Source organism: Aspergillus vadensis (genome assembly GCF_003184925.1).
Source record: "Aspergillus vadensis CBS 113365 unplaced genomic scaffold BO88scaffold_8, whole genome shotgun sequence".
Taxonomy (NCBI): Eukaryota; Fungi; Ascomycota; class Eurotiomycetes; order Eurotiales; family Aspergillaceae; genus Aspergillus; species Aspergillus vadensis.
This window is the reverse complement of record NW_020292046.1, coordinates 57,499-80,185: the sequence shown is the minus strand read 5'-3', so window position 1 is coordinate 80,185 and position 22,687 is coordinate 57,499. Positions and strand designations below refer to the sequence as shown.

The following is a 22,687-nucleotide window of genomic DNA, read 5'->3' as shown; positions in this document are numbered from 1 at the left end:
TCATTCTATCGCTATCACTATATGCCACATGTCAAATATAAACTTCTACATAACACACACCGCAAATGCCCAACATCAACTAAACCCTCCCCTCTACACCCTCCTGCACCGGAAGAATCTCAAACGTCTCACTCCCCCTCTCCCTCCCCCTGTTCCACCACCACCCGCTCTGACCTCCCTTCCTCATCTCTTTCTCCACCCTCTTTGCCTCCTTCCTCTCCCTCTTCGCCTGCTTCTTCTCCCTCTTCAAACTCTTCTTCTCCGCCCGACTCACCCTCGGAAACTCCGACTCCGGCCCCTGCAACACCCGCCCTGGATGAACCACATTCAACATGACCAGCGCAATGAACATCGGCACCGCGTCGAACACATACTCGTATGCTTCGTGCGTCAGCACGGGATTACTCGGGTCCGTGCCTTGTGCGTATTGGCAGAGTCGGAAGATGATTCGGATCTAGTTCACCGGACAATACTCATTAGTATTTAGATGTTCTCCCTGGAACCGGTACGGTGGATGTGGGATGGACGTACAGTGATCATCCCCAACGCAGCATACATCACGTAGAATAACCACCGCCATGGCATAGCTTTATTTCTGCTTGTGGTAATGCTCATGCCTGCCAAACCGCCCGGACTTAATATCCCTGCCCGCTCAAGGTGAATGAGTTTTCGATGGAGATGGATGATCAAGCCGGTGAAGATGAGGACGAATAACTCCTGTAGTCCGATACCACCCATGTAGATATGCACGCCTAGCATTATTGTGCTGGTCGGTACGTCTGTCTGGGTGGTGATGGCTGCGCCGCCGAGTTGCACAAGGAAGGCGAATATGTCGAGCCAAACGAAGAGTCGGCCGTAGCGGCGGGCGGTGATGCCGGCGAGTTTTTGGTCCGGGGTGAAGAAGTAGATGAGTCGGCCGAGGGTCATGTAGAGGAAGGCGTTGATCCCTGAGGTTAATTAGTGGGTGATGAAAAGTGGAGGGATGGAAGAGGCGAGACGGACAGAGAGGAGCGAGGAGAAACATGATGGTGTAGACGGTGTCGTAGTTGGAGTTGTTTTGTTGTCGAGTGAGGAGGGCGCGGAATATGAATGCGATTAGTTCCCATGTTGCGCCCATCATGATGACCCAGGCATAGCGCTGTAGGTGGTTGTTAGTCGGTTGGAGTGAGGGTTTGTATGAGAAACTGGTCTACCTTCTTGTAGAGGAATGCTTGTACCCCGTGGCATATGAAGGTTAGACCGTATAGAACGCAGAATAGTACTGCGGCAGCTAGAGAGGGAACGTAGAGGAGGATATCGTCACAAGCCTCTGGAGGAAGGTAGCCATTCTTCCCTGGTTTGGGGTTGGTGCATGTTTGGGTTGATGCCGGAACACTGGTGGTTGTAGAAATTGAAGCTGTAGTTGTGCTCATGGTGACAGACTAGCGAGGCTTTGTCACAATCCTCAATTCTTGATTGAGTTTCTTATTTTCGATATCTGATGTACTGGCCGATATGCGGCACGATCTAGGTCTAAATACACCTCATTGAGCACCCAACAGAGCCTCAAATTCAGGCAGACATGCAACTGATAAAAAAAACCTAACTTAATCAAGTTTTATCCTTGCAAGACAGACAAATAAGAGCATATCCTGGCCATGATCTCGAGTTCTGGGGATCTGGCAGGATGCTTGGCAATCCTTCGAAATATACGAGCAGTGCCAAGAATAGATTATCTTAGGCAGCCGCCCGTACTTTCCCATGACAGGCATAGTGCCGCTCTTGTTTCACGCTCGGACCAATAATATCGTCTGTTGATGAAATTTCGCCCCATCTAGAAACACAAATTTGTGAGGCGTGTAACAGCCACCATTTTTTGCTAGATCTTACCATGATCCTGCTACTGTTTAGCTGCCATAAAAATAGTTGCAGAGATCCGTTTTCCGGTTTCCGTTCTGTGAGGCTCAGAACCACTACCACAAATATGTTATGGAAAGCAGTGAGGACTGCGAGCTTCGAGGTATTTGATACAAATACATACTCGAGCAGTTCAGCATCGCATGGACGGTACTAGAAATATTCAATCATATTCTGCCAGGGTTACATCGAAGTAGTCCAGAATTTTTTAGTATTATCTAGTAGTCTATCGGCACCGAATAGAAAGAAGAGACCTTCTAACATATGTCTCAGCCATCTGTCAATCTAGCCATGCCGGCATGAAGACAGCATTTTCTAGTGTTTGCACAGCATGTACGGCACAATTGCCTCAGTTAAAGCCCGACCAGACTTACGCCCGGTCCTACATAATGTAGGACGTACCTAAAAAAATCATAGACGTCTCCAGCGCAAGTTATCGAGAAGAGAATTTTGATAAAAGCTTTTAACTATGATATTCATAATGGCGGTGTGGAGTCAGATATCATTGCATACATGGCAGCAAATCGAGTCAAAGATGAGCGCCACCACAACCCAAACCCACCAACCCTGATAGCTGACAAGAGACACCACCCCTATCATTTCGAATAGTCACCTATCCAACACATCAGCGACCGTGGCCCGAAGCCTTGACAGAAGTAATATTGATTCAATATGGAGAACTTACAGTTCGACTAATATCTCACCAGTTCGGCACGCACTTGCCCTGCGCAGCATCGATGCTCAGATCACATTTCTCCCACCAGCAGCATGATCGACAACCCTCCCATGTGCAACAGTACTCGCCAGTGTGCACTCGGCAGTCCTCGCCCTCTACACTCCAGTTAGCTGAGACGATCTTGGTGGTGAGAAAGAGGAAATCACCTACCACCTTGAGGAGGAACATATAATCTAGCGAGAAATTGGCGGTCACCTATCGGAACGCGAGCCGCAGTCACCATTCCAATGGCAGTGGTGAATGCGAAAAGACTGACGAACTTCATCTTGGGGATGGATATAGATCAATATAGGAATAGTAGGCAGATATGGGTGAGTAGATTACCGTAGTCTCGATGAAGGAGAAGGATTGATGGGGGTCATTGGGGTTCCTTATGTGTGCTTGAAATTAGTAGGGCTGTCCACGCTCGCATTGATGATGGACATGTTTGCTTCTTGACTGGGATGTGTGTGATGCCCGGAGAGCAAGGTATGCACTGGACGATCCGTCCTCGGGTATCGTTGAGGATAGCCAATCATCCCATGAAGGGTCGATTGCGATAACAGGTTAAGCGTGCGGGGTTGAAGTGGCTTAGTGTAAGATCTCATAGGATCTGCCCTTGCGTTGCTTGTTGCTTAGTTCAATGATAGCCCGGCCTGTATCGTGGTTATTTTCGTACGGATGGCTGGCGGACTTCCAGCAAGGCCTTGCTCATTATGGCTGTTTGCTTGAAAATCATGTATATTTGACTGTTAATTGGAAGAAGAATCTTCTTGAGTTATCAAGATATCTATTGGTTATCCGTGTCCCATCCATACGTAGTTGAATTTGTTAGGTTTGTTATGGTGGGTTATGCTGATCGCATAGTTTGCGATAACGGAGTAGGAGATACTAATTCTGCTTGACCTACACCTCTAGGGTAGTGTGACCAAGGATTGCATGGAGTCCACATTGGCTAACTGCAGGACGACGAGCCATTACTGTAACTAGTAATCACCCCCGCTCAGACCTAAGTCCTACCTTTGATCCAACACGGTGTTCGTGGCCGATGCTAATAATGTTTATCGGTAAACCTGAAGGGTACATTTGAAGGGTTACAGGAGTTTCGGGGATGTCCGTTACCAGACACCATAAATGAGACAATAGAGGTTGTTTTGTACAAAGGGTACCGCTAATAGCGTGGTGCGCATACCCCACGCAGTGGTTCAGTGCTGCGTAGAGCGTGCAGCAACTTAGAATAAGCAATGGAGTGGGGCATGGGGAAGCACTTGTTTGGGTTCGACGGGAGCGGAGAAACTCATAAGATCGGAGAGGGGACATCGGATGAAGAATTGCGTGATATGCAGGATGTATCAATGTATTCTAGTTTGGGATATTTCATCACAGAATGCTCTGTCTATAGGCCCTCTGACAGTGGCCCATCGGATAATGGGAGTAAACATGGATGATGTGTGAGGGCAACCAGAAGAGATCTGCATTCTGACTAACCATGATCTATGCAGGTCTGTCCTATCCAACAATGAGGCCAAATCTTGAGTGCCCAATCCCGATGCCATGTCCAGCCTCACTCATTTGCTGATTGGTTTTAATGGATTGACTGGTACGTATTAGCCAGGAGGATTCCCTGTTATTAGAAAAGTCAATGATCATGGCTGGGTCAGGCGTGGACCGGATGGCTCGGAATTGAACAGAGATTCGGGATCTGAACTGCCATAAACATGATGTGTTGATTGGAGAATAACAGTGTTCGCTGTGGTACCTTTTGGGATCTACGTCTCCATCCGGACTAGCTCGGTCTCTTATGCGGCTGAGGATATGCAATGCATTGGTCTGTACATCCCTACTTCCTACTCGTGAGTAAGAACAAGTCACTTTCAGCTCATTGCCGATCACTAAAAAGACTATTCCCTATTAGGCTGGAGAGTAATGCACGGATCACCGTCCCTCGGGTTTGGGTCAGATGTACGTTGATCACACCGCTGAACAACTTTGCTTTTGTTGGTTTTGGCTCACTGGACGAACATCAAAAGGTATAAAGAGGAGCAATGATGTATCAGGATCGAATCTCCAACCATTCTGAAATTTATGAAGTACTTCTCGAGAACATCTCGCTGGTATACTCGATTCTTGTCTTGAGCCGCTCAATCTAAACGGCTTTCAATATGAAATTATCACTCTTTATCGCAATCTCTACCGTCGCTGGCTATGTCGCAGCAGCGAGTATTCCACTAGAACAGCGAGATGATTCTTGTAGCGTGGTGGGTGAATACTGCTGCACATGGGAAGGCTGTAAAGACTGTTGCACATATTGTGATCTGAGCATTGATGCGGCTCAAGGATACTGTCGCTTCGATCTCTGGTGAGGATTCCTTTACCCGTCCGAGTGATCTAGGTTCTGAAGTATACTAATGATCTCGAGGTAGAGACTCATCAACGAAGGAGGCGCTCAACCAAGTAGTATAGCGCCATTGGCCGTGAGGATGGATAACCAAGTGGATGGACGACTTCTAAAGGATTACAAGGACTACATAGTGGAAAGTGTGTGTATTTAAGAGTACCTGGGTATGTGTCTACTTTGCAGTGAACTGGGTTTGTTTCCGATCAAATAGATGATATCTTCTCATAGCGAATGTGAAGTTACAAACAATGTGCAATGGGAAGAGAGCGTGGCAAAACAGCCGAGGAGGCTGACAACATATCAGGGAGAGCGAATTGACCGGACCATAAAGTCCAGTCCCTAGCAAACATTCAATATGTCAATAATGGTTCGAGGACGTAAATATAGTAGTAATAAATATCATGAGGAAGTGGTGTGGGGCAGCCGCTGCACGAGACTTCGCCGATAGGCACTTGTAAAACAGCCCTTATGTCAGGCCAGCCGCATTGAGGTTTTCAGAAAGGCGTTCTTGATGTAGCCGCTTTTCTGTTCGTGGCACACTATCAGGCTTCGCCCAGTAAATGTAGGCGGTCTCCAAGAATAGGCCCATGAGAGTAGTAAAACTGTCACGAGTCAGCAATGAGAATTCAGCGGACGTTTTCGAGTCACTTACAATGCAATGAAACTAAATGCCTCGGCAGTATAGCTTCGGGAGCAAGATACTTCTCCAATCCAGCGGTTCACGCGACAGGTCCTGCGGTTGAAGTTCAGAGCGAGCAGGATGAACGAGGTGAGCCACCTATAGTGATCAGCATTGACCCTCAACTGGCCTAGCTCTAGTATCAGAATACTACTTACAGGTAGGATATGATTGCATCGGTGACAAGTAGTGGGATAATGTGCCACTTGGCCCGACGTGCTAAGCAGCTGATGCCTACAGCTACAGCTATGACGACTAGACTCGTTGTAGCCTGTACCAAGGTGAGAATAAGACCTTAAAAAAAAAGTACCTCAACAGACCACTTACAATGACAAGTGAGAAAATAACACTGAGAGTCTTGTTGTCCTCACTCACAGCCCAGGCTGTAATTCCCAGGACGATGATCGAGCTGATGGCTTGGATCGTCCGGGCAAACCAACCCACTAGCCCCAGAGGATGGCCAAGGTAATCATGCATGATGGGTGACTCAATATAAGAGGCGGCATACGACAGAGAAGATGTGAAGGTTGATGAGTCGTAAAATGCGCATATGAAGGTAGGATTGGCTTCATGTCCGCTATTCATCCCGGCCCGTATATACTATCCGCCAGAGTCTATGATCTCATCGGTCGTGGGGACCCGACCTCAACCATGGATACAACAACCCGCAAACCCTATTGGAAGTGCGTAGTTACGAGATACATATGAGCAAATTGACATCTCCCGCACTGGTTGGGTGATCATGAACTTGTGTAGCTCACCCCACAACATTTTCTATGGTACAACCTCCTTGGCAGAAGAGACTCATCGGGACATAGATGCCCTCGACAGTGGAACTTCACAACAAGTAAGTCAATCTATCAACATTGACGAACCGAAGGCCACAGTATAAGATCCCGAAAGAATTCAAATAGCAGCAGGTCCAACTAAGCAAAGCCAGAGCAGATCGATGTGACTTTTGACACTAGTAATGCAAGCATCCGCCTCCTTACGCGGAACTGTCACCACCCCAGGAAGAGAACTGCCTTACTGAGTACGTTACCCCGTTCGCATTCTGCTCTCGCGATACAACACGGGTAGTACCGTTGGCTCTCATTGCTCTCCGAAAAGGAGACATTCCGTGCGAAGCCCGTGGTGCATGTGGCTCGATCCAGCCCTTCTTATGGTCTACCATCGCGTTCTTGACTAGGTCGCTCCATGCCTGGTCGGTTGGGGTGAAGGGGCACTCAAAGGCCCATTCTAGAAAGATTTGTGCAATGTGTCCCATCTCGGCTGAGGAATTATATCCTGCGTCCAATTGTATTGAGGGGGTATGGAACGACACCTCGACAGTACCGCCATAGGCGGTCTTCTGTGCCAGGCGCTCGATATGAGTTCCGAGAGCAGTGCAATCCCCATTTAGAAAATGACCTGATTTGTGAAGACTCCATCTGAGAACCGACATGACTTTGTCAGTATAAGACGAGGCAAATGGACTGGGTCATCCAAAAGAACTAACCTTCGATCGTCTGCATCATCATGGTCTAACCAGTCATCAAGCCATCCGCCCAATATATCTTTGGGGTCGCCGTTATCGCGGTCATCGGAATAGCTCCAACAGCGAGATTCGACATCATTTTCTGTCAGGAACTTGGCCGATCTTATACCGATTGCATTTGGACAGTGAACCCAGATATCAAAATCAATAATATTGTTGTCTTTATTGACATTGTGTGTTCCGAGTATTTGCAGTGATGCTTTAGGTGGCACACTCAATTGCTCCGTCAGAGAAAGGTTGGCGTTCCCTGCAGAAAGAGCCATAGTTCCTTTTCCTCAGAGCCCTGAATTTATAAGGGAGTTTGAAAGATTAAATCAGGAACGATTCAGTTGAATTGGTTCGTGGGGGTGTGTTCCCTGAATGATGAATGATGGATGACAGAGGACAAAGCACGGTCTGCGTGTCCTTGTGTCAGCCTTGTGAGCTCCTCGGCCCACGGAAAAGCCCATTACCTAGCTCATGTCATATGTTTTGGTAATGAATCATCTTGTGTAGCGCAATTAGTAGCGAGGTTCTGATCCCTGTACGATCTGACAGGGTATGTTTCAGCGCTCATGCGGAGAAGTACACCCGGATCGCCGATCCCCGGGTTTACCCAACGATATTACTGGATGTCGTTAAGCGTAAGCATTAACCTGTAGGATTTCTCGGTGATTACTGATCTCATTGGGGGGGACGGGGGGTCCTAAATTATGCTTTAGGGAGATGGGATTCAAAATTCCATATATTTCTATGGCCACGGCCCAAAGCCAGTGAGTGATGCCTGAGGCAGTAGTGTCTCAGCTGCGAGCCATTTTCGGGATAACCGAATGGATGGAATTAGTGGAGTGCATATATATCAATACAGTTTTAAATTCCAAGAACTTAAGTGTCACTCGTTCTGTTATGTGTTCATTGATGTATATTGATCTCCATGCCACAAACCAGTTACGTGAAGAGGCCAAATTGCCCCTTCGTGCATAGTAGCATCCAAGAGAGTCGCCTGGTTTCTCTATTATCCTCTCCGTCCTTGGTCCATTTTCTGTTTACATGTCAGGCTTCGATGAAGCTTGGCGTTGACTGATGTAGACTTCTTGATGAATTGCCTGTTTAGTAATGAAAAAAGTGTAGAGTCGAGTGTGCGACGAAGAGGCACCCTGGCTCGATCCCGAAAGTTTCTACGGCTTATCGATATGTTTATGTAGTACACTAATGTCAGTTCTAGCCGAAGTTACATCTGTACAGTGGGTCATCAATTATATGATTTCAATATTATGGAGATCATGTTCAGTTTGATAGATAGACTAACGCGATGGCAAAAGCAATTGTAGGAAAGCGATATGGAGAAAAAGACCCGGAAAATACCAACTGTAACAGGAGCACAAATCTTGTGGACTCAACTACTGTGCACGACCATTCCATCGACTCGGCCGCAGTACCGATTATAGGTATCCCCAAATGTCTCATCCTCACCAATGCATATTTTGTACGTCGTTCTAGCGTAGTATTCAGCGTGGTCAGCAAGCTCAGGTGCCACCTCGCCATAAGTGCAGCAAAGGATCATCCAGCACCGAACAAGCACGTCCATTGCCAGTCCCCATCGCGTGACACGCAACTGCCTACCTGTTTTATACGGAATTTGCCAGCCTTCGATCACGTAGCCGAGTGATTCCAGCGTTCTGATAGCATATCCAATAGCTTTCCGCCAACGGCCATGGGTGGCGTGCACCTCTGCTAAAAATAGCCCTGTTTTACAGATCCCAAGACGAGGCACTTCCAAAGGTGATCGCCGATACGTTTGCTCAATCATAGCAATTGCGGCTTCTGTCATGGTGATTGCAGCAGTCTGCTCTTGAAGACTGAACGAGGACTTGTAGGCGTTAGCTATGTAATTCATGGATGAGTCCGAAGCAGCCATGAGTTCTCGTCGCTTCGCCAAACCAGCTTCCCCTGTTTCGCGCACATCATGACAGATTGCGCAGTCACAGTGGAATCCCCAATATTTCTGATATACATTTTCTGCTGTACCGTCATCAACGGGTGTTCGATAGCAGAATTTGAGCTCTGTGTCTGCGGGAAGATCCTGTGTAGCGCGAAGTACCATCATATCTCCTATGAATGCACGGTATGTGTTCGGATAACAGCAGTGATTTACGTAAGATGCAAGACGCCAGATTCCACTGGAATCAAATCGTTCATTATCTGTATCAAGGTCCCCATTGTCTGCATTGGTCCTGCATATGTGTGCTGTACGGGAGGAGACCGGGCAGCCGAAGCCATTGAGTGACATTACTCGCTCAGCCAGATAACTGGAAATGTCAGTAAATCTCATGTCTTTTGCGCATAAGTACTAATACTTACGTATCAACGACGGGTAACCCATCCACCTCAGAGACATCCGCAGAAGTATATGAACCATGGTACAGATCATTAAATGTCGGAATAAACGATGGGTTGTTGTGCAGCTTTCGTACGATGAGACTATTCAGTTCGGCTTGGGTACCTACTTTCATACTGTCTGTATCGGCGTAAACCAATATCGAAACATTGGTCATATCACCTTCTTCATGGAAAGCATACGCAAAGGCTTTTTCACAAAGAAGTAGATCACCGGCACGGACCACCTTCGTTGTAAATAAACCACGTCCATAGGTCGAGGGCCTCACCTCAACAGGGCCAACATATGTTGCATGATCCAAATGTGGTGGTCTGAGTTTCGTTCCCTTTTCCTGCATTTCCTTGAATCGATACTTGCCAGTCTGCTGCTCCGCGAGTCGTGCTGCGGCGCGAGAAAACTCGGATTTAGCGGTGGCGTTGTTTGGATAGGCCTTGCAAAGGTCTACGTAGATATCACAGCACTCCCGAAATCTCTGGAGATAGTAAAGGGCTTGGGCTTTACGGAAAAGCGCTTTCTCAGCAGATTTATCCTTGGATAGGATGTGCTCGACATCACGCAGGGCCGCGTCGAACTGATGGGTTTTGAGGAACGCCTGAGCACGGTTAAGCCTTATAGTAAGTCCTACCTTGGCAGTAGTGGAACGACTTAGAGCCTTGGAATAACTGCATATTGGTTAGCGTTTCTTATAGGTATTGTGAAGGTCAGGTTAACAGGTACCAGTTTATAGCAAGTTGAAAATTGTTATCGTTGTAGAAGTCATTTCCCATTGCTTTCCAAGAGCTGGCAGAACTATTATCTTCTGTCTCGTCTCTCCAGATTGTGGGCACCTTAGAATCATCCTCCAGGATGAATTTGATATCAGAAAGATGGTCGACCCGCAGCCCACAGTCCCCATCGCCCATGACTTTCAGATAAGGCTCTTTTATAAGCACGATAGTCCCATCAACGAGCCGCCCATCAGTTACGAGATCCCTATCCTGGTTATACAGCTGCAATGCAAGAACGTCGCCGTCTTCATCTTCCACCACGGTCACGATTCCTGTCTTCCTAAACGCAGGAGTCACTGCTCTCAAGATGATGTAAGAGCCACGATGATGAGTCTCGATGGTAAGATCCTTGATGAGAATCTTCTTCAGATCTCCCAAAGCCACAATGGAGGGTGGGTATGCAGGAGGGACAAATGACGTGCGTATAGCATTCTTGTCCACGGGTGTGGTAGTCTCCGCCAAGTAGCGATGAATAAACCGGTTTATTATCTCCTCGCGGGACTTTGTCAGTTTGACTGGCTGGCCCTTGCGAGATTGGGCATCCTTCAGAATTCGCTTCTGTTCCTCCAGGTATTCCATGTATTTAGGCACGCGTGAGGTGTCATGGGTTTCCATCTTGTCAGTCGGATTAGGTCAAGGTATGAGGTCGGTGTGACTTGTTATGCGATGGCTGAATTTCTCAGTGGACGAGGGCTGGAATGAGAACGAGGATAAAAATGAGAGGAGAAGAGGGGAAGTTTCCCTTAGTAGAGGTGAGAAGAAAGTCGGGAGGTCAGTGAAAGCAAACGAGTGGTGAATACAAACGAATAAGTGCAGCCGGAACTTGCCGTGCTTTCATGCTTCACCAGATGAATCACTTTTCTACTATGCAATAAGAACGCGAGATTGCTGACAGTAACAGATTGAAACCTCACTGAACACACAATTAGTCACTAAACCAGCCTTCACTATATTCATGTATCCCATCACTGGTTGTTAGGATGTGTGAATGGCATCACATGCATTAGCTATGATGGAAGTATGCGACTTCGTGAAATATAAAGTAACACTGAAATAGCGGCTAGATCCATTATGCATGCAGGCCTAAACGTGCTATCAGCGAAGTGACTTCGCACCTATTCGAACGATTATGATAGCCAAAGAATATGGCTGTAGCCACCTCTCATCTTGTACCAGTCCTTTTCTCCCCTCTACTCACCTGCTTGGGTCGAAGAAACCTCCAGAAAGTGTCCTAAGATTGAACAGCCAACAGCGGAATATGACAGTACAGTACACTGATCATACCCCTGCTACACCGTCGCATTCAACACCAAACTCCACCCCAACAGAACCTGAGCTGCAGTATCAATCAGACAGGCACATCAGAAAGTGAAACTGACTCATGCATCAACAATCTAATCTCCATCAATTCTACATTGTAAGTGATGGAAACGGATAACCTCCTGCCGATCCCACGCTAATCTCACCGCATCTTCCGTGTGCCACAATTATCAGTGAATTAGGATCGTCGGGTCTGGGTCACTCTCCCCATTCTAATCTCCATTCACCAATACTTTTAAGCCAGACTAATTCTTTTGGACAACCGTTGTCCCTTAAATTTGTCGGCGAGCTAAGATAGTCAGTAGCAGTGATCATTCCCGGACTGGGTGTTGAAAAACGGCGGATCTGCTTATCTGATATGATATGATGTGCAGTGCTGTGGATCCCTCAAGCCATAGAATATACTACTTTATAGGTTATAATTGTTTATCAATATAGTATGTCATGGACTATTCGAGTCCTGTTCACAATGTTATGTTGTGGTGGCCTAGCCACATATGATGAGTAGATTAGTTTGGAGTTAGCACTTCGGGCTGAAATTGCCTTTATTAAAATGTAGAGTAAGTCTCCCCGCTCGGGAAATCCTCCCGATTAATGATTGTTTTGGATATATAGGCCTCATAAGCGTAATTCCGGCAAATATTTATTCCCGTTTCGAGGACTCCGGATTTTGGGGATTGCGGACATGCAGGGTGCTGATTCTAGGGTTTCGCGCGGATCAGCCGGTGCCGATGCGAACATATCCAGGGATTAGGGGAGTCTCGTTTTCATCCCCGTGGGACGATGCAATTTTCGGGATCCACTCTGGCTTTACATACCAGACACACACAGAATATATGACAAAGTTTCACTTTACTATTGCTGTGATCATAGTGACAACTGCTTCAGTGCGATACGGTGAAGTATTATATAAATTAGGTTTACTCTATCGATCTATATCTATTTCGTCAGACTTCGTAGATGTTTATGCCGATGGCGTTGCTTATTGCATCTCTTTCAGATGCGTCGCAGATGAGCAGTAGGCCCCTTCATCTCCATTATTACCGCGGAGAATGTCTGGCCGGAGCCAAATCCTTGAGCACCATGCTCCCGGACTCTGCATGGACAACGCATGCGAGATCCCTCGTCTCTAATAAGTGCAGGATGCAGGGGTCGTGGTGCAGGCTGATCCCTTCGTCCAGCCGCGTCCGGGAGCCCTCCATATTCAGGGGGCTGCTACACTGTTGTAGGCACAGTACCGACTATCACCCTGGCAGTACCTTTCACCGTGGCCATACGTGGTCGGCGGAGACATCTGTCGAGTTTCCGGTACGCGGGCGGTCGATATCCTGGTCAATGCGGGTGGTTACCGCGATGCCCTGCAGCTCAACGTCTGAACTTCTTCGACTCTCATCGGCCGCGATATGAGCGTTCTTGGAGGCCATGGAGCTCAACGGATCGTTGATCTGGCGAAATCCATCGTTGTTATGGGTGGTGCCGTTGGGAAAGTATAGCTTCGTGCCGGATGAAGGGTGGGAACGGGCTTTGGAGACTCCGCTTCGCACTTTGCCGAGGAAGCCTTGAATCAGCGGTTTCATGAGAGGCAGACAGCCACAAATGATAGCTACGTCGAGTTCGAGACAAGTCCAGACGGATTCTTTGGCACTCGAGGCTGTAATCAATTAGTCGAGCACGCCGATAGTGCTCACAAAGATGTAACTCACAAGCCAGGTCGGTGGTGACGAAATTGCGGAACTCAATCAGACGCATCAGACTGAATATACAGACCCTGCTCAGTTGTTAGCACCAGAAGCGTATGCACTCCACAGGATAACCTACAGTCCACCCAGGGAGAACACGAGCGTCACAGCAATTTTCTGACGAAAGGTGATCTGTAGCCCCCAAACAATAGGTGTGGGTAGACACAGGACAATGACATCCTCAACCAAAGAAATCGCTCCCATCGCCTGGAAGAAGGCTCGCTGACCGCTCATGCAATGTCCGTTGAGATCTTTGTCGTAGTAGTACTGAACTGGAGTACACTGAAAGATATTGACAAGCAGGGCCGAGAGGGCCCAACAGGCAATAAAGCCCATTAGGACGTTCGAGATAATTGCATAGGCGCGCACCGTTCCTAGTAGACGCTTCAGGAACACGACGATCGATATCTTCACAAACGCAGCCGACGGCGCCCAGAACTTCTGAATCATCCACGAACCCTGTATCAGTTTCGTACATAGGTTAGTGAGTGCCATCGCAAACCAAGTGTCGCCCTTGAGAACATACAAATTGAATACGTAGCCGTTCGTCGGCCGGCAGAGAGCTAACTGGTAAGCCCACGCCATTGAATGCAGCTATATGCGCAGCAAAAATCAGTATTCATTCGGTCGGCCAGCTATGTATGGAAAAGACGAGCAACTCACTGTCCACAACAAAGGCGGTTGCGCAGTAGGAGAGAATCAAGCCCACGCCCATCAACCAGTCCTCCACTTTCAGACCGGCGGTGGTGAAGCGCCGCGAATACAGGCGCAGGACATACGAAACGGTGGCCAGGGCAGCACCAATGATGGGTACGATGGTCAGGACATTCTTCCAGTACCGATTCTCTTCGTAAGTCATCCTGCACGGCCGGCGATACGAGTCAGCGATGCAGGGAGCAGCGACCAGGCGGGTCAGGCGTTCCCATATAAGTTTCCCATTTCAGGGAGGGGGGAAGAGGGGGATTTGTGGTCTTTTGTGGTTCTGTGCAAGAAGGATCCGATTTAATGAATAATATTACGAAAGGGCTGTCGTCGCCACCAGAACCTAAAGGGCAAGGGGATGCGATTCTTTAACTCAGACTCAGCCCGGTCGGAGTTACGATAAAGATTGGGAAGGCGTCCGCTAATTTGTGCAAGACTATTTGAAGCGGATGCAGGATTCATTGGCTTTTCATTTCCACGGCTCGGCGGATTTTTAACTTTTTTAACTTTCTCCGCCGCTAGATTGACGAGCCAGGACTGAGACCAGAATAGATTGACACTGAGTAAGCGGCGATAATTGATCGAGGTGGCTTGTCTGCGACCGTGGTTCAGAGGTCGATCTTTCTGTCCGCCGTGTTCAATGCGCTGTGCGTCCCGCTGGAACTGGTCCGTACCACTGCGATCATCAGCGTATATCTGGTGGTGATAAAAACCCCAGCAATCCATCAGCTGAGATTCTGGGGGGGTGAGGGGAGACATGGCAAGGATCATCGGTGGTGTGTGGATAAATCCCTTCGCGTGGTCTATGCCGGCATGCCTTGCGATGGGCTTCAGGGGTCTTCCTGCAGGAAGATAGTTACCGAGCGAAGAAAACCCGAGAGACAACGTGGTGCAATCAATTTGAGACGCTGGTCTCAGATGGTGTCCACATGGTCCAATTGTGCAGGTACATAATGGTAGTAGTGGTCTAATACTTCTCGGAGTACTAGTACTCCGTGGTAATCTAGCGTAGGGTGAAGAAGGCAGCCACGATCTATTGTGTGAGGGCAACGTGGTGGTGTGCATTCAAGGAAAAGCTTCGGACGTCGACCGAAACCTAACTCCACTTACCAACAAGCCCCAACGGGGACCTGCGTCAAGATTCCACCCGTTCAACATTTATGATTGGTGGCACTACATAGTTTATACCAACCATGGTGGAGCAGAGGGTCCACTTAAAACTCCATGCAGCTTCCTTGGGTTTTCCTCACAGCTACGGGCCCGGTTGCGGCGTATGTCGCCCAACTGCCGCATCTCGCATCCTCCAGCTACCAAGCAATTCTTCCTCCACAACCCACAACCTTTGCCCACCCAGAATTCAATAGCTTTGAATCGTATGAATCGTATGAGACATTGAATTGGTCCGTTCATTCCGTTTTTCCCGAAGGTAAGAAAAATTCTCCTGAACGTTGGCCCCGACCGTTCATTCAAATGGTCGCGATCGTCGCTGTTTACCCCGTTCCCTTCCGCCGAGTTTGTCTCACAGTCGCGTGGCAGCCCTGAAGAATGACGCCTTCGCCTTCCAAGACCTCGTTGGCCCTTCTGGCCGTCCAATTCTTTGGACTGAGCTCCGCTTGTGGTTGCTCATGCACTCTGGATAGCCTCAACGCTACCCTTCAGGGTCGTGTGCAGCCCTTGACGCCTTTCTCCCTCCCTTGCTTCTCCAACTACAACGGCCAGTCCGTCACTCCCAACGATGCTGCCTGTGCCAAAATCCAGGACAACTACACCGACCCTTACCTCCGCACCAACTCTCCCAATGGTTACATGAACAACCAGGATGAGATGTGCTCATCCAACCCTGAGGATCAATGTCTGCTTGATAGCAGCGATCCCACCGATCCTCTGGCTTTTGTCAACCAGACCTGCCGTCAGGGTAACATGCCCTCCTACTACATCGAGGTCAAGGATGACTCCGATGTCCGCCACGCTCTGCACTTTTCCAACTGCTCTGGCACTCGTCTGTCCATCAAGAACAGTGGTCATGACTATCTGACCCGCAGCAGCGGCAAGGGTACCTTGGCCCTGTGGACTCGCAAGCTGCAGAACCTCAGCTACAGCCCCGCCTTTGTCCCCGATGGCTGCCAGGCCTCCTACAACGCCATCACTGCCGGTGCTGGTGTTAACTTCGATGAAGCCTACGAGTTCGCTCACCAGAACAACGTCACTATCCTCGGTGGTTACTCCCCCACCGTCGGTCTTTCTGGCGGTTGGGTCATGAACGGTGGCCACTCGGTCCTTTCGCCCGTCTATGGTCTTGGTGTCGACCGTGTCGTCCAGTTCAAGGTTGTCACCCCTGATGGCGAGCTGCGCATTGCCAACGAGTGCCAGAACCAGGACCTCTTCTGGGCCCTGCGTGGTGGCGGTGGTGGTACCTTTGGTGTTGTCCTCGAGAGCACTCACCGCGTCGAGCCTACCGTCAGCTTCGTGGCCGCCATCATCAAGTTCACCAGCAACTCCACCAACGTTCTCCCCTTCATGGACATTGTTGTCAACAACACCCTGAAGTGGGCTAAGGAAGGCTGGGGTGGTCACGTCACTGGCGACACCCTCGTCAACGTCTCCCCCCTGCTCTCCGTCGCTGAAGCCAATGCGTCCATGGCTGAGGTTGCCGCCTATGCCAAGGCTCAGGGTGGTTCCGCCGTCATCGAGGCCTTCTCTTCCTGGTACGACTTCTACGAGAAGTACGTCACCTCCAGCTCCGTCAGCGTTGGTGTCACCCACTTCGCTGGTAGTCGCCTGGTCCCTACCGACGTTTTCGAGACATCCGAGGGTCGCTCCAACCTGATGGAGTTCTTCGAGCTTATCCTCGCCAACGGCCAAACCCCTTACATCCCTGTCGTCGCTCCCGTCCTGTACAACTACACTGAGGGCTCCACCAGTGCCTCCCCCGCCTGGCGCAAGTCCGTCTGGGAGCTGGGTTCCGGCAGCAGCTGGGCCTGGAACAGCACCCTGCAGACCCGCGAGCAGAAGATTGCCACTCTGCAGAACATGACCGCTACCCTGGAGCGCATCACCCCCGGCAGTGGTGCTTACAGCAACGAGGCCAACGCCTTCACTGTTGACTGGCAGGAGGCCTGGTGGGGAGACAACTACGACAAGCTCCTTTCCATCAAGCGCAAGTATGACCCTACCGGTCTGCTGAGCTGCTGGAAGTGTGTTGGCTGGGAGGAGTCCCAGGCCAACAGCACTTGCTTTGCTGCTTTTTCTTGAGCCACTGACTATTAATCCGGTCGGTCTTGAGTTGTAAATATAATCAACCCCACTTGTGGTGGGAAGACGCGATAGATATCGTTCTTGTTCAACGACTACTTGATCTGTATATTATGTCAAGCATTAAATGATACTGTATACGTTTTAATGATTGAAGGCATTTATATCATTCGAACACATAATTTTGCATCGAGATTTAGTAGGATTAAGACGCATTTGTACATTTTTGGCAGTCATGCCGCATGCGACAAGCGCTTCCTGTTGTGTTATCCACTTCTCCGCCGGTTTCAGCGTATACTACCTTTACTCTCTTTGTAAAGCCAGACACTGAGAGAGCATTGGTAACCGCGTTTCATATGGTTCACATATTTCACCTGCGAATGAGCCAGTAATGTCAAATCACTCATGTACAACATAGGCGGTTGTTTGTGCTTTGAACCTCGTGGGTCGAATGGGGTAACGGAATATATTTTTGCATCCACTCAGCATGACCCAGCTACGGGTGGTTATTAGTACTTAGTCCATGCGCCTTAGTGGTAAGTACTGAAAGGACACTGCGAATTCTAGATAAATATGGATATTTGATGAATACTCTAACTTGATTGATCAAAGGTCATCTACGCCATCGCATCTATAGTGGAAATGTTAAAGACACAATTCCTTAGGCCCTGGTCGTGCAACAGCTGACCGATCGGGCCAGCGCCAAGAACAATATAGGGATGAAGGGCCACATTCCTCAACACCATAGCATTGCTGTAGACTAGAATTCCTAAGCAGTAAGACTCTTTCCAGATTTTCGCTCTTCGTCGCAGATGCGAGTTGGAGACATGAGAAGGGGAGGAAGAAAATCAAGTGAATGCCGCAACCTCATACCCGCTATGGAGTTAAACATGAATCCACCAGGTAAGACAAAATGGTGCCACGCCTTCACTATCCGTAAGACTGTTTCTATACTAAGCTCCTACGGAGTTAGATGATGACGTTGGTTTACTGACAGCAAAGATACGGATAGCATAATGTAATATCCAATGCGATTATAAAATGACAGTGTCCCAGAAATCCCCTCGTTCAAGTCTAGCTAATGACCAAGATGGTGACGAGATATATTCAATCAGGACCAACCCCGAGGCAGCTTACTCCGACTCGCAGCAACCCCGGCTAGGGAAGTAATAGTCGCGCGACCGATAATATCAAACGTAGCAACCTCTGCCTGGAGCTCCTTGGCGAACCAAGTCCGTAGTTCCACGGCCACCAAAGAGTCAACCCCATACTGATGCAAAGCCTTATGCTCATTTAGATTGTCCTCTTCCACGGACAACGTCCGTGCAAGCTTGGTGGTCAAGGCCTTTATAACCGCGGCGGTTGCGTCAGCCAATGATTCGGCCCCTCGGAATGCAGCTGGAAGATCAATGGACTGGCCCTGGCGCTCACGCTGCCCTTCCGATAGCCGCTGCTGAGCTACATACCGAAACATGGGCTTTCCAACCCAGTAGGCCTTGAGTGCTGTACCTTCATCTTGTGGACGCATTCCGAACGATACTTGGCAAGGTAGCCCCTTCTCTTTGCAGACAACTGGGTTGCAGTATACGTCAAGAAGCGCGTGGAATTCAGTCTCGGTGATAGGCTTGTGTGGAAGGATGCTTAGCATGATTTTAAGGAGTTTTGGGTCACGGGCGACTCGTCCAGCGAAAGTGAATAGCCCAAGGTCAAGCGTTGCGGCGTTCTCTCCACATCTTTTGCGGTGATGGGCCAGCGCATCCTGGAATGTGTTCCCGGCGGCATAGTTTGCCTGGCCTATATGCCCAACTACCCCATTCATCGAGGCGAGCATGAGGAAAAAGTCAAGCCCATGCGGGAGAAGCTTGTGGAGGTTCCAGGACCCTTGTGCTTTGGGCCTGACGGCCGCTTGCCAGTCATCGTGGCTCATACTCTCGAACCCAACATCCTGATTGAATGCATTAGCCACACCTTTTCGAGTCACTGAATTCTATCCGTCTTTGTTAACTTACTTGCAACACCATAGCGGCTTGTATACAACCTCTGATGGGAGGCATGTGACGCGCCGCGTCGGTCAGCGCTGTGCTTAATTCGCCCTCCTCCGCAACGTCGCACGCATATACTTGAACGTTAACCCCCTCTCCTTTCATCTGATCAAGATATTTTCGAGAATTGGCGTCTTTGCCTCCCGAACGAGACAAGATGAGAATATTCCGAGCGCCTCTGCTAACCAACCAATTGATCATACTTTGGCCTAGGCCGCCCAAACCACCAGCAATCAGATAGGTGGCATTAGACGCGAAGGAGGAGTTTGGTCTTGACTTTATCACGGTCTGTGGGCAACATCTGTTAGTTGGATCTTTCGAAAGGGGTAAGGTACGGTACGCGTACCTTGACGATATCGGTGTGGCGCATTTCGATCACTATCTTACCAAGGTTTTTCCCGGACTGCATATGTCGATACGCCTTTTCCAGTTCACTAACACCGTATACAAGCGTTGGTTCCTGGGGATGAAGTTTTCCCTCACCCATTAGGCGCATTACGGCCTCTAGTGCAGCGCGGACGTGCAATTGGCGATCCCGCAGCACCAATGACAAGTCAAAAAACCTATAGGTGACGTTGTTTCGGAATTGTGCCATTGGTAGTTTAGCATTTTCCAAGATATCTTTCAGTCCTAGTTTAACGAACCGGCCGTACGGCGCAGTGGTATATACTTCTGCCCCACAGTGTACTGCCAGTTGAATGAGAGCTTGTCCTGTACCACCAGCCCCAGAGTGAATCAATACTGACTCTCCAGTTTGAATGCGAGCCACATCTGTGAGTGAGTACCAAGCTGTCAAAAAGTTTGTTGCGATTCCCGAGGCTGCGGCCAAAGACATCCCAGATGGGATGTGAACAATTGGCGTGGGTGTGTCCTCTCGGAATCTGGTTCGGGCCTGGAAAGACGCAGGCGCAATCCCGGCGATCCGATCGCCTGGCTTGAACTTCGAGCACTTGCTCCCAACCTTGGTGACCACACCAGCACATTCCTTCCAAGCCACTGCGTTGGGTATCTGGCCTAATGATGTGAGGACGTCGCGGAAGTTCAATCCGGTCGCGTGAATCTCAAGCTCAACATCCATGTCACCCAAGCAGTCGATTGGCTCAGCCTCTATGAATCGAAAGCCTTCGGAAATGCTTGAGTGTGCGGAGTCCAAGTGCAATTCAGCTTGTCCGAATCGTTGCTCGCACTCAAGTTCGCCTACAGTTTGCATTGAAACTTCCTGTTCAAGGGGCGCGCAGTCGAAGACCCGCGGATTTAGGAACCTTCCGTCTTGCACGATATACTCTGTGTCCAGTTCCTGTAGGGGTGGCTGCAGAATATTCTGGATCATTGCTGCGATCGATGCTTGTCTTGTGGATCCTTCAAGGGACAATATATATCGATGCTGCTTCCCGTCCTCTTGGGACAAGACACGGAATAAGCCGTCAATGAGATGGAGCCTCGGATCAGGCGCAGGGAGTTCAGTAGATGCTGTTACCCAAAGTGTAGTTGTAGAAGTGGTAAGGAGGCTCCGAAGCTTTTGGTAGACAGCTGACCCCATGCTATATAGCAAGGGCTTCTCGAAGTCAAGAATAAAAACCCGAAGCACATCTTGGGTGTCTACAGACACACTTTGCAATGGTAAACAGCACACCCTGGATTCAGTGAGTGACTGGCATTTGTCCTCAAGAAAGCTGGCGAGCGCCTGCTGCTTAGGCTCACTCGGTTCGTACACTATCTCGATGCCAGGATTCCAGGTACTGGGTGGGATTTCCTGCACCGCGGTAGAGACTAAGACTGCATGCTCATGGACTGTTTCTTCGTCGGAGTCTGGGAAGTACACATCACAGCCGGAGAGTCCTGTTCGCTGCAATAGATCATGCCAGCCGTCTCGGTCGACGCAAGGTCCGTGAACACGATAGGATTCGGAGCCTGACCAACCAATAAGCACGGACTATCTATGACCAGCCAAAATAAGCAATCACGACAGCAGGTGTAGTAGACTTACTGAGCCACCATCCCTCAAGCAGTCCGAATGCTGCCGCAGTGTGGAAGGGATTTGTCACCTCGGCTAGTACGAGTTTCCCACCACTATTTCACTTTTATTAGTGCTAGAAACAGCGAATGTAGAATGGTAAGAATAAACTGACGGCTTCAATAGCTTACGGATATTGGTCAAGCTCCGTTCCAAACTTGCAGTCGCATGGACAATCTGTGAGGCATTGTGTAAGTCAAGACGCACAAGTAGGGTCACGGTAAAGCGACATACCCATGCAGCTACGACCATATCATACTCGCCCGCTTCAAAGCCTTGTTGTTCTGGATCTATGTCAATATCTAGCTTTTCAAACTGCATTCGAGACCCCTCTTGTGCGAATTCACTGGTTGCCTTCCCGAAGAAGGAGCGGGAGATATATGTGTAAACCCATCGGGCAAACCTCGAGCCAGGGTTATGCTCAGAAGCTCCCAAAGCTTTGAGACAAACTCGAGTAGCCACTCCTGTCCCAGCTCCTATTTCAATGACGTCCATCGCAGGATTCCTATGAGCCATGAGATCCATGTACTCTGGAAGGGCTTTCGCGAAGCTAGTCTGAGCCACCTGACCACGGTCAAAGTCAGCATATTTCGGGCCACAGAGATCCCTTGCCAAATACAAGGGAGGTCCAGGTGGTAGTCAAGCGGCGCCCCTGACTAATCCACACAGGTCCCGGAACGTCGATCATGTAATGTTTTAAGATACACTGCATTTTCTTTGTTGAGGATGGTTGGGTGGTATAGTTACCCTAGCATGTAAGGAGTCCCTCGTTTTCAGTCTTATAGGGCTTGTTTGCTCTTGTTCTTCAACTGGGTTGGCTTGGCTCCGAATGAACCTCGTGTTTACTTTCCCGTTACAATAGACGGAGATTTACTGCAATAAGCTCATTTAGTAGAGTTACATTCCGGCCGGCACATCCTGTACGACGGGAAGGCCCGAAAGTTTACGATTCTAGCAGTGCAATTGGCCTCTCCACTCCTTCCAGCAAGAGCAGGGGTCGTCTATCAGATGATTTATCCCATGTTGGCTTTGGTTTCCTTAGGGTCACCGTGCCTGAGCATCGTTCACTCATCCTGCGATACCACAACACTCATGTTTGTGGTTGATATCTTTCCCCAAAACACAGGACTTTCTTCAGACTTGAATACCTCTGCAGCTCTGACATCTGCAGCATTAACAATGACCATCCATCCTTCGACGCTTATCGAGTGCTTCTCTTTCTCTTGAAATGCCTGTATCGCCACCGGGA

General features: G+C 49.1%; 8 protein-coding genes across 8 annotated transcripts; 1 reads left to right on the top strand and 7 right to left on the bottom strand.

Annotated features, from left to right (window-relative positions):
* Positions 1-79: 79 nt before the first annotated feature.
* BO88DRAFT_385948 (RTA1 domain protein) lies at positions 80-1,460 on the bottom strand (the record flags this gene model as incomplete). Its single annotated transcript, XM_025704764.1, has 4 exons — positions 1,194-1,460; positions 1,003-1,138; positions 532-947; positions 80-454 (listed from the first exon to the last, which is right to left on the bottom strand). Exons 1-4 carry the CDS (start codon positions 1,410-1,412, stop codon positions 80-82), a joined length of 1,146 nt encoding a protein of 381 aa, XP_025563967.1. The 5' UTR covers positions 1,413-1,460.
* Positions 1,461-2,596: 1,136 nt separating this feature from the next.
* Positions 2,597-2,897, bottom strand: BO88DRAFT_452439 (uncharacterized protein; the record flags this gene model as incomplete). The annotated part of the gene is made up of 2 exons (XM_025710694.1): positions 2,597-2,727; positions 2,783-2,897. The coding sequence occupies 2 exons, from the start codon at positions 2,895-2,897 to the stop codon at positions 2,597-2,599; spliced, it is 246 nt and encodes an 81-aa protein (XP_025563966.1).
* A 2,333-nt stretch (positions 2,898-5,230) lies between these two features.
* BO88DRAFT_486970 (MARVEL domain-containing protein) lies at positions 5,231-6,231 on the bottom strand. Its single transcript, XM_025712508.1, has 4 exons — positions 6,016-6,231; positions 5,847-5,959; positions 5,662-5,787; positions 5,231-5,611 (listed from the first exon to the last, which is right to left on the bottom strand). The coding sequence occupies exons 1-4, from the start codon at positions 6,163-6,165 to the stop codon at positions 5,476-5,478; spliced, it is 525 nt and encodes a 174-aa protein (XP_025563965.1). The 5' UTR covers positions 6,166-6,231; the 3' UTR covers positions 5,231-5,475.
* Positions 6,232-6,676: 445 nt separating this feature from the next.
* Positions 6,677-7,488, bottom strand: BO88DRAFT_452437 (uncharacterized protein; the record flags this gene model as incomplete). The annotated part of the gene is made up of 2 exons (XM_025710693.1): positions 6,677-7,118; positions 7,187-7,488. The coding sequence occupies 2 exons, from the start codon at positions 7,486-7,488 to the stop codon at positions 6,677-6,679; spliced, it is 744 nt and encodes a 247-aa protein (XP_025563964.1).
* Positions 7,489-8,600: 1,112 nt separating this feature from the next.
* BO88DRAFT_337808 (TPR domain protein) lies at positions 8,601-10,984 on the bottom strand (the record flags this gene model as incomplete). The annotated part of the gene is made up of 3 exons (XM_025702956.1): positions 8,601-9,513; positions 9,566-10,264; positions 10,320-10,984. 3 exons carry the CDS (start codon positions 10,982-10,984, stop codon positions 8,601-8,603), a joined length of 2,277 nt encoding a protein of 758 aa, XP_025563963.1.
* A 1,628-nt stretch (positions 10,985-12,612) lies between these two features.
* Positions 12,613-14,391, bottom strand: BO88DRAFT_403808 (uncharacterized protein). Its single transcript, XM_025706452.1, has 5 exons — positions 14,092-14,391; positions 13,955-14,022; positions 13,508-13,887; positions 13,393-13,457; positions 12,613-13,340 (listed from the first exon to the last, which is right to left on the bottom strand). Exons 1-5 carry the CDS (start codon positions 14,285-14,287, stop codon positions 12,952-12,954), a joined length of 1,098 nt encoding a protein of 365 aa, XP_025563962.1. The 5' UTR covers positions 14,288-14,391; the 3' UTR covers positions 12,613-12,951.
* A 1,284-nt stretch (positions 14,392-15,675) lies between these two features.
* On the top strand, positions 15,676-17,555 carry BO88DRAFT_486968 (putative isoamyl alcohol oxidase; the record flags this gene model as incomplete). The annotated part of the gene is made up of 1 exon (XM_025712507.1): positions 15,676-17,555. The coding sequence occupies one exon, from the start codon at positions 15,676-15,678 to the stop codon at positions 17,380-17,382; it is 1,707 nt and encodes a 568-aa protein (XP_025563961.1). The 3' UTR covers positions 17,383-17,555.
* A 938-nt stretch (positions 17,556-18,493) lies between these two features.
* Positions 18,494-20,754, bottom strand: BO88DRAFT_337842 (MDR/SDR family oxidoreductase; the record flags this gene model as incomplete). The annotated part of the gene is made up of 4 exons (XM_025702958.1): positions 18,494-19,350; positions 19,418-19,564; positions 19,628-19,712; positions 19,771-20,754. The coding sequence occupies 4 exons, from the start codon at positions 20,752-20,754 to the stop codon at positions 18,494-18,496; spliced, it is 2,073 nt and encodes a 690-aa protein (XP_025563960.1).
* Positions 20,755-22,687: the final 1,933 nt, after the last annotated feature.

Coding starts and splice junctions, on each gene's coding strand:
- BO88DRAFT_486970 (XM_025712508.1), bottom strand. CDS start 6,165: ATGCATGATTACCTTGGCCATCCTCTGGGGCTAGTGGGTTGGTTTGCC. Junction 5,960..6,015: donor TTATTTTCTCACTTGTCATT/GTAAGTGGTCTG, acceptor ACCTTGGTACAG/GCTACAACGAGTCTAGTCGT. Junction 5,788..5,846: donor GATGCAATCATATCCTACCT/GTAAGTAGTATT, acceptor TGATCACTATAG/GTGGCTCACCTCGTTCATCC.
- BO88DRAFT_403808 (XM_025706452.1), bottom strand. CDS start 14,287: ATGACTTACGAAGAGAATCGGTACTGGAAGAATGTCCTGACCATCGTA. Junction 14,023..14,091: donor AACCGCCTTTGTTGTGGACA/GTGAGTTGCTCG, acceptor CTGCGCATATAG/CTGCATTCAATGGCGTGGGC. Junction 13,341..13,392: donor CGTCACCACCGACCTGGCTT/GTGAGTTACATC, acceptor AATTGATTACAG/CCTCGAGTGCCAAAGAATCC.